Source organism: Urtica dioica, chromosome 10, assembly GCF_054948205.1.
Source record: "Urtica dioica subsp. dioica isolate 48M chromosome 10, U.dioica_male_clone48M_v1_H2, whole genome shotgun sequence".
NCBI classification, from domain to species: Eukaryota; Viridiplantae; Streptophyta; class Magnoliopsida; order Rosales; family Urticaceae; genus Urtica; species Urtica dioica.
Genome location: NC_142765.1, coordinates 1084561 through 1095119, shown reverse-complemented (window position 1 = coordinate 1095119; position 10559 = coordinate 1084561). Strand labels below are relative to the sequence as shown.

General features: G+C 36.2%; 1 protein-coding gene across 1 annotated transcript; it reads left to right on the top strand.

The window, feature by feature from the left end:
* Positions 1 to 1683: 1683 nt before the first annotated feature.
* Positions 1684 to 3858, top strand: LOC149382869 (polygalacturonase-like). The gene is made up of 9 exons (XM_089628369.1): positions 1684 to 1823; positions 1924 to 2055; positions 2164 to 2331; positions 2446 to 2466; positions 2579 to 2786; positions 2905 to 2986; positions 3102 to 3210; positions 3294 to 3410; positions 3543 to 3858. Exons 1-9 carry the CDS (start codon positions 1695 to 1697, stop codon positions 3762 to 3764), a joined length of 1188 nt encoding a protein of 395 aa, XP_089484495.1. The 5' UTR covers positions 1684 to 1694; the 3' UTR covers positions 3765 to 3858.
* Positions 3859 to 10559: the final 6701 nt, after the last annotated feature.

Below are 10559 nucleotides of genomic sequence, written 5' to 3'. Positions count from 1 at the left end.
TTCATCTCTTCTCTTAGCTTTTTTTTTTTTTTTTTGAGGAAGGAAATCTCTTCTCTTAGCTAAAATTAAATTTTATCAGCAATTAATTATGTTTAAATAAATCGTATATCATTTCAAGTGGTGAATAAATCTGTATATACGGTCTACTCGCACATACGTATATCATTTCAGAGGGCAACGTGATAAACGACAGCCATTATAATATATACGTACGTGTCTACACTCGCACATACGTATTCATAGTTTGGCAAAATGAAACAAAAAGGGTCCAATTTGTCAGAAACGGCTGATATTAAATATAATATATTTTGACCAAAGGAAATAATCAACTGAAATATATATGCTGTTGTGTATTCTGAAGTAAAAGTCAGGCACAAAATTGGCAACTTTGGGTTCGTTTACTTTATTGTAGTAACAGAATATAGTTAATTACGTTTTGCGTGCTAAAATAAAAACATGGGTCAATGTTATAATATGATTGTACATAAAAGCTTATTAATTTCAACACGAACTGGTTTTCATATGTTCAAAGAAAGCGAAGAAGCTTCGCTTGGTTGGAGAGTGACCCAACATAATGAAACTAACTATTCTTTGACTGAAGTGGATTGTGTACTTTTAGTTATTTTATTTAGGGTTTGTCACAAGTATTATTATATTTGTATGGCTTGTTAGTATAATTATGTTTTTACAACACTATATCAAGCCTAGTTTTCTATTTTTTTTAATGTCAAACAAGGTCAAAGGAGAACACACATGAGAACGTTGAACCGAGTTGTGTCCGAATAGTACATATTACTATGCACAATAAGTGGATAAATACCAACAAAAATTATATAATACTTACGTACCTTATTTTTGGCCAAACACTTATGACTACTTGCAATACGTTATTCATTAACCCAATAAATGTTTGAATAAGACAAGAAAATAAGGGTTTCGAAAAGAAAAGAGAAATCATTTCTATTACTAAAAATTGTCGGAACAGTATACAAGTATTTGTATACTGTGAATTTAGTATCTCATGCAAACCCTCTTTCGGATTGGCCGGAAAATTAATACATGATCACGTGTTAATAATAAACAATTAAACTTTAATATGAATTAATTGACCATGTACGTGTGAAAATATGAGAAACAAAACTCGCAAAGAATAGTAATATATACATGTACCCGCTAATTAGTAAACAAGCACAATCACAATCGTCCACTAATAACTAACATCTATTGAAATTAATTCCTTAATATTGTTGAAAATTGTAAGAGGACCAAACTCGGCTATACCGGTCAATTACTAAATACTTATCGCTCACCCATTTCATCATATTCCACTATGATTCTATTCATTAAGAAATAGGAAAGAGAATTAGAATGTGTAATTAAACTCTAAAGTAAGCTCCACTAATTCATTATAAATACACGAGAGAGATCTATAGTCTTCATTACAAAACAAACAAATCCATTTCACTTCTTCTCATATTCTCTCAAGTCGTATAACTCTTTCGGTCTCCTCAACCAAATTACTCATATCTCACACACAAAAACCGTTTTTCATTTTTAGTCGAAAATAATTCATTATTTATAAAAAAATAATGTCAATAACAAGAAACTATTCCTATCTTCCTTTCCTAGCGCTCACAATATTCATTTCACTTTCATTGGCTCTCGCCTTAGAAGTGTCTGAAATCAGAAGCCCAATGTCGAAACTCCAAAGCTCATATGGAATTACGAGAAGGCTTAGCCGAGCAATCACACCTTCACCGAAGAAGGTATTCATTAACGTGGATGGTTTTGGCGCCAAAGCCGATGGAACAGACGATAGCCAGGTAAACAATTATACCATCGAAATCAAAATAATAAATTAATACTTAGTACGTGGATATTTTGTGCTGATTTTTGGATATATGTTTATACAAATATTTATAGGCATTTAACAAGGCTTGGAGTAGGGCTTGTTCCTCTAAAGAAGAGAGCATAATTTATGTGCCAAGAACCAAAGCTTATCATCTTAAGCCAATCAAGTTTTCAGGGCCTTGCAAGTCTTCCATTACAATGAGGGTGAGTTTGTGTTAGTAAATAATAAATTAATTTCGGTTATTATTAACGTCGATTAACTAATAATTAACAAGATATTAATTGAACGGTTGGAATTGTGATTATGAATAGATTTCGGGGGTGATAAAAGCGTCGCCACATCATTCGGATTACGAAAGCGACAGAAGGCATTGGATGGTGTTTGAGGGAGTCCGAAACTTGAGAGTCGAAGGTGGTGGCACTATCAATGGCAATGGAAGGAAATGGTGGCTCAACTCTTGCAAAATCAATAAAGCTCTTGTAAGTATATATATTCTCATTTAATATTTTTTTTTCATTTTAATCATATTAATATAAATATCTAACTTTCTTTGTTTCCCTTTTTTGTTGTCTTCCCATTTCTTTCGTCCACAGCCTTGCAAGCATGCCCCAACAGTAAGTTCAATTATCTATCTATTTTGTTTTTCATTAAAAAATCCATTAAATATGGAAATAATCTTATATTAATTTGAAATTTGAATTTTGAATTTTGAATTTATGCGTGTAGGCTGTGACATTTTATGGGTGCACCAATCTAGTGGTGGCCAATTTGAGGTTCAAGAATGCACAACAAATGCATTTAACGTTTCAGAAATGTTTGAACGTAAAAGCGGTGAATCTGAAAGTGATTGCACCCGGAAATAGCCCCAACACCGACGGAATTCACGTCACCGCATCTCAAAACATTCACATCATGAATTCTCTCATCAGAACAGGTGAGTGATATTGTTTCATGATATGTATATATTTCTCTCTTTACGCACTAATAAATTGAAGATATATATGCACGTGAAATATTTTTTTTATTAATTACTTTTTCTCCTATATATGAAGGTGATGACTGTATTTCAATAGTGAGTGGATCAAAGAATGTTAGAGCTACGGACATAACTTGTGGACCTGGCCATGGAATAAGGTATTTATTTATGAATTAATTGTTATATTAGAACATAATACGAATCAATTTATGTATAAATTTTTGTATTACATATACTGACATCTCGGTTATTAATAATTGATAAATTATCCAGCATTGGAAGCTTAGGAGCTGGGAATTCAGAAGCTGAAGTTTCGAACGTGTTTGTGAATAGAGTCAAATTCACAGGAACCACCAACGGAGTGAGAATTAAGACTTGGCAGGTACGTAAATAATATTTCTACAAATTAAATTTTATTTATAACCAAAAAGGATCATTTTATTAAATGACACTTTTTTTTTTCAGGGAGGTTCTGGGTATGCGAAGAACATAATATTTCAAAACATATTAATGAGAAATGTTAGCAACCCAATTATCATTGACCAAAACTATTGTGACCAGAAGGAACCATGTCACGAACAGGTAATTAATCAATTAATTATACCAAATATATTCTCTTTTTTTGCAGCCCTAATATATTACGTATATATAATCAGTATAAATACAAAATTTTAACGTTATTTTGTAATTATTGCATGTATATATATAATATAGGCCTCAGCCGTGGAGATAAGCAACATTAAATACATAAATATAAAAGGGACAAGTAATTCAAAAGTGGCTGTGAAGTTGGAGTGTAGCAAAAGCGTGCCATGCAAAGGCGTTTCTCTTCACAACGTCGGTTTCGAGCGCGAAGGAGATAGCGATCTCGTTGAAGCTTCTTGCCAAAACGTGAAGCTCAACAGAATTGCAAGTGTTTTTCCCAAATGCTCTTGATTTTATTTATTTGATAATCATTATCATTAGCTTAATTCATCCTATTGGCCCTATAGTATTGTTATCTATAAGTGGCCTCTTTCTTTTTTTCCTTTCCCTTAGTTTTTTCTTCATTCTTGGATATATGTGTATGCATACTTATCCATTCCTTTTACACATTTTATTCAATATTTTGGAATTTAATCAATTTTTTATTGGTTCATGTAATTTGAGTGTTAGATCAGCATCTGAAACAGCTATTTGGGAGTTTCAGAATTTAGTGAATAAAGGTTGTGAGAATTATGTATCAAGGTTGGTTGGTTTATAAACGGATTCATATGTATATTGAGTTTTGTTAATCTTTTGAATTTTTGGATCGAACACTTATTTGAAACCACTACGGCTCAAAAACGTTGTTTTAATTTATAGCTACGTGTTAATTGGTTTATATACACACATGCACGCACGCTAAAAGCGTTGTTCTATTTTGAGTAAATTGTAATCCCTCAAAAACAGCGATCCGATGATATGTATTTATTGTCGAGGGCCAAATTTGATTCCTTCAATTGCCAACGCTCAAACAGAGAACAAGGAAAAAGTCTTGACGATAAGAGTTCTAATAATTTCTTGCTGATGATGATCTTTTTTTTTCCCTAATTTATAATGTCCTTTCATACAAGTTTTTTCTCCCTTATTGTTGAGGCCTCTTTTGTTTCTTTACAGGTTTGAGCAAGGATTAAAATCTCGCATCTCGCGGTCGTACCGCACTTCCAATTTGGGGTATCTCATCTCGTACTATGGTATCCCGTGGTTTTTTATGAACGTTCGGGGTATCTCGTACTATGTGGTAAACCGCATTCTGCGGGATATACCGCTCAAAAAAGGTATTCCACGAGGTATTTGAACAACTTTTTAATTAGGATTTTGTCTAAATTTATGATATAGAAAAATTTAATTTTAAAATAAAGTTTTAAGTAATTAACACATAGAATTCTAAATAGAGTACAAATCAATACACATGTAACATTATTGTTTTCTCTGAGCAATGGTAACATTATTATTATTATAAATATATAATATCATAGTATATATATATACAAATACATAGTTACTGATGAAGAAATATATACATACATATATATACATACGTACACACTTTTCAGGCCTTAGCTGTGCAAATAAGTAATAACGTGAAATACAACAATATAAAAGGCACAAGCAGTTAGAGTGTAGCGACAACTTTCCATGCAAAGAGATTTCTCTACAAAATAAATTTGGTGAGAGAAGAAGGCCATGAAGACGGTGAACTTGAAGCTTCATGCAAGAATGTGAAGCTCAACAGGATTGCAAGTTTTCTCCAACGATGTCCTCCTCATATGAATGATGATTCGACTCAAGAGGACAAGGACGCCTTGGCAGCCTGGCTTCGCTCCGATGAGATTGTGAGGTGCTATATCTTAGCATCTATGAACAATGCGCTCCAGCAGCAGCATCGTGATATTGAGACAGCCGCTGATATGCTCTATAATCTCCATGAGATATTTGGAGGGCAAGGGCGTAAGGCCAGACAGCAAGCAGTCCGAGAGTTTATGAACTGTCGCGTGAAGGCTGGGACTCCTGTCAGAGACCATACGATGCTGATCATTAGTTATCTGAATGAGATGGAAATCCTAGGATCTGAGATTGATGGGGAGACTAAAATAGATATGATCTTGTAAACTCTCCCTTAATCTTTTGATACCTTTAAGCTGAACTACTCCATGAACAAGTTAGAGTACACTGTTACCCAGCTAATGAAGGAACTTCACACTGCTAAAGGTCTCACTAAGAGAAAGAGGAACCAAGGAGATGCACATGCTATTGGGCACAAAACCTCCACCTCTGGATCTAAGAAGAGACCTCACAAGGCCGAGAAGAAGAACTGTCCTGCCTACCTCAAAGCAAAGGAAAATAGTAATGTACTTATTACTGAAGCATACTTAGTAGCTGATAATGTATCAACGTGGATTCTTGACTCCGCTGCTACTAACCATATTTGTTGTTCATTGACTGGTTTCAAGAAAACCAAAAGCTTAGAGGAAGGTGACTTCTCCTTCAGATGGGGTGATAGGAGCTCGGTGTCAGCAAAGGCCGTGGGATCAGTGACGCTATCTTTTGAAGATCGAACTTTAAATTTGAATAGTGTTTATTTTGTTCCTTCCTTCGGGAAGAACTTGATATCCATTGCTCGTCTTTGTGAGCAAGATTATTGTTTGAAGTTTATTAAGAATGGAATTCGAATATCTCTTTCCAATAATTCTTTTGTCATTGATGCATGTTTGAAGAATGCTTTATTTTACATTTATCTCACGCAACCTTCATTCTTAGACACTGAAATAGATAACGATCTAGTTAGGGAGCCAAAGAGGATCAAACTTTCTGATTCCTCCGATCTAATAAAATCAATCTTTATTTATTATACGTTACTTTTGCTACACTTCTGCTTCATTTGATTCTAATACGACGAATTTTTGATAGTTCATGAATCCGACACCAACAGTGACTTCAAGTATCATTTTTAAAACTTAATCAAATACCACGTGTCATTCCTCATCAATGCGAGATACTCATCTCTCATGGCACCACTCCACTCCTGAAATGCCAGTGCACTATCAACCGAGTCCGGCTCCACAGCTACACTGTAGACAAGAGGCTTGAACACACCAGCCTTAGCTCGGTTTTGCATTGGATGAGCATTTTGTGGACCAACCACTAACTTGGATGACTCAAAGGGAGGATCAATGATAATCTTGCCATGACCAAGAGATGAGTCGGTTGGTAACGATGAAGGCATCACCGAAGTCTCCAGTTCTGATCCTGCAAGTGGAGAACATAGGATACTAGATTGTGCATATTGATCGAGGAGGAACCGATGGAATGGACAGTGTTGGAGATGTGGAAGTGCACACAGGGTTTTGAGAAGATGGAGTGACTGACTGGAAAAGAGATGAATATGGGAAGGATGATTCATCGAAAATGACATCATGAGACACATAGACATGACCATTACCATCTAAACACTTGTAACTTTTGTGGTTTTGACTCACCCCAAGAAACACACACAAAGTGGACCTAAAGGCTAACTTGTGATTGTTGTAGGGTCGTGTATTCGGATAGCAAGCACAAACAAAGACACATAGATGGGAATATTTAAGAGCGTGACCAAATAAGGCTTGGTAAGGAGTTTGAACATGAAGAACTGAAGTTGGCAGCCTATTTATGAGATATACAGCTGATCTAAAGGACTCGTCCCAGAATTCAAAAGGAAGTTGTGCATGTGCAAGTAAGGTGAGACCATTTTCAACAATGTGGCGATGTTTGCGCTCAACCAAACCATTTTGTTCATGAGTATGTGGACAGGATTTGCAATGAACAACACCTAGAGACTCTAGAAATTTGGTAAACAATCTAAACTCACCCCCCCAGTCAGATTGAATACATTTGATTTTATGAGAAAATTGTAGTTCCACTTGAGCTTTGAAGTTTTAAAAAAAATTTGAACGCTTCAGATTTGGCTTTTAACATATATATTCATGTATAGCGAGTGCAAGCATCAACAAAGGTTATATAATATTTAATCCACTAGTGTGAACACAATAAAATGAAATAAAATATTCTGGAAGATTCCATGAATATCTCCTATTACTACTATAAATAGGGGTTCATGAGAAGGCAAAAATAAGCAATTTTTGTGAAAAATTTCGCGCATTCTAGCCTTCCTTGGCCGTGCACTTCTGCTTCTCTTCCCCTCAGAAATTCGTTTCCATTCTTAGTAAAATAAGAGCGAGATCTCGAAACATCTAGTTTCGTGATCTAGTGAGATAAAGACTGTGCCCACTCATCTTTCTTATTCGCCTTGGAGATTACGTTTCGGAAGACTAAGGTGTCATCCTCGAGTCCTTCATCAAGACGACGCAAGGAGTACGCGATTGGTTTGGAGCGTTCTGTAGCTGAACCGAAAATCAATGTAAGTATTCGTTTTTCGCTCAAATCGGTTGCTTGATAAACATGCTCACGTGAATTAAACATAACTAGATCTTGTTAATTATAACCATAATTTAATTAGCTTATGATCAGTGTAATTAATTATTTTTCCACATTAATATGGTTATATGGTGGAATCATCTCAAACGAATCGCATTAGAGCGATTGTTCGTGTCTGATGCGAGCCCGATTCACCGACAAGTGGTATCAGAGCTATGATTAATTAATCGATTTGTTCTAGTAATTAATTTAAATATGGTTTGAATGAAATTATATGTGCATGTGAATTTCATGCAATTCAATATATGATATGTGGATTGTGATTCGTGGTTTGATCGTAGAATATTTGATTATCGCTTTTCTAGCTTTTTTGTAAACTCGAAATTCAAAGGGTATAGGTTTTATGTAATTATTATTATTATTGTTGTAATCCGATGGTGCGACGTTCTTGATCACGACGATCGGCGAGAGATGGATACACAACGAAGAAGCATGAAGGACGAAGAAAGCCTCCATGACTACGCCACAAGAAAACTTGTCACAAAATTTTGTGACAAGTCTCGGCCGTCCTCTTCGTGCCGGGCCGCGCCCTCGTGGCGGCGGCGGTCCGGTGCAGCCTCAAGTCTAATCTTGACCTAGGTCAAGATTAGAGGATTCGTCCGGGCCTCAGCCCGGAAACCCTAGTGGGCCCACGGGCCCACTCATTAAAAAAAAAAATTTACCGAAAAAAATAAGTTTTTAAATGTTTTATTTAATTAATTGTATGGGCTGAGCCCTAATGATTTTTATTTAAAACATTACAAAATAAATGATTATGATATCGATTTATTTTAAATGAGACATTGGAATGGGCCCTTACTTAATTAATTTTTTCGATAAAAAAATTAGAAAAATTAAATAATTTGATATTGATTTATTTTTCTAAGGGACATAAGAATGGGCCCAATTGAATCCATGGGCCAATATGATTGGGCTCATCTTGATTTACTTTATAGAATCAAATAGGAAACGATCAATCCGAATCAAACCATTCTTGCATGCACTTGCTTGTTTATTTAATTACTATGCCATGCTTGTATGCTATAACTTAGATCATGTATCGTATGTTAATGGTTGTCATGGGCTTTCATTCATTAAAATTGTCTAATTGGATTAGGATAGTTAATTAATGAATGAGTTGAACGGATCGGAGAGCTCTGTCACCAAGCCGATAAGAGGCTAAGCTGAGAGGTACTTAAGAAGACCTAGTGTCTCACCTTCTCTACTGGTTTTCCGTGATGGAATACTTTTAGGATAATCAAGACTAGATGTCACGAATTCCTAATCACTAAGCTATATTGAAACATCTGTTTTTAAGGGTAGCTTAGAAACACTCGAGTTTTTAATATGACTTAGTTAACTCGAGTGAATCACCTAGATTAAAGTTAATGCTAGGAAAATTAAAATACTGAAAGTATATTGAGTCGTAGGTCTCCAACATTGACACAACACCGTGAGGATGAAAGATCCCCTCGTGACCGGTGGTTTTCTAAACATGGTGGTCAGTTCCATTTGGAAGGGCTTTTCTGATTCCATTACCAAGGTTGTGTCTCTGACGATAGGTGGGAGGGTTGATCTCTGCGTGTACTAGTTACGCTAGTGCGTATGAGCTAGATTTCTTTCACTGAAATGTTGGGTTGACTCATGCATGAACCAACTGGTGGTTGCTCATGTGGCCAAAGATTCCTATAAAATTGGTAGTTAGTGAGCATAGTTATGAAGGTGCATGTACTATGATTGCTCACTAATCTGAGATGGTTCTCATTTTCACTAAGTGCACTCCGTTACGTCACCAGAGTGAAACGGACTGTGGTTATTAGTCGAATTACCTTGGAATATAAAAACTGGGTTCTTTTGATTAGTATTTTATCCCGTGCATGTTTGCATTATAGTTTTTATTTCCTAAATTATATATTGATGGTTGTTTCTTTTCATATTGCTAGTAAATGTGCTTTTATGTTTTAGTAATCATGTCGAACCATATTATGGCCCTGTTGTCGAAAGACGTCCTGACTGGAGATAACTTTCCTAAGTGGAAGTCGAATCTCAACATTGTGCTTGTGAGTGAAAGCATTTGTTTTATCCTCACTAAAGACAGACCTCCTCTTCCTGGTCATGGTGCCTCCAAGAACTTGAGGGAGGACAAAGACAAGTGGACTACTGCCAATAACAAGGCGGTGGCCTACATGCTCGCAAGCATATCTGATGCGTTGCGAACTAAGATGGAAGGGAATGAGACCGCTGTGGAGATCCTTGACTCGTTGCAACAAATGTTTGGGATGCAAAGCGAGCAAGCCCGCATTGAGCTCACCCGTAAGTGCACTAGCACTAGGATAATTGCGGGAACTCCGATGAGGGATCATGTCATGAAGATGACTAACTACTTCACCGAAGCCGAACTCCATGGGGCACAGATGGATGAGGTTGCTCAGGTGGGAATAATCCTGAATTCCCTTTCGAGTGACTTCATACAGTTTACGTCCAACTACATCATGAACAAGTTGACGTATGGACTGTCTCAGCTGTTGAATGAACTACAGACTTTCGAGTCTATCACTCGACATGGGAATAACAAAGGGTCGGCTCTCTATGCTGACAAGAGTTCTTCGCCTAAAACCAAGAAGAAGTTGACTTCTGGTGCTGAGTCATCTAAGGCACGCCCGAATACTTCAAAGGGGAAAGGTCCCGCTAAGAAGGAAAGGAAGAACTTCAAGAGAAGTAGAAAAGGAAAAGAAAAGAAGCGAGAAAGCATTG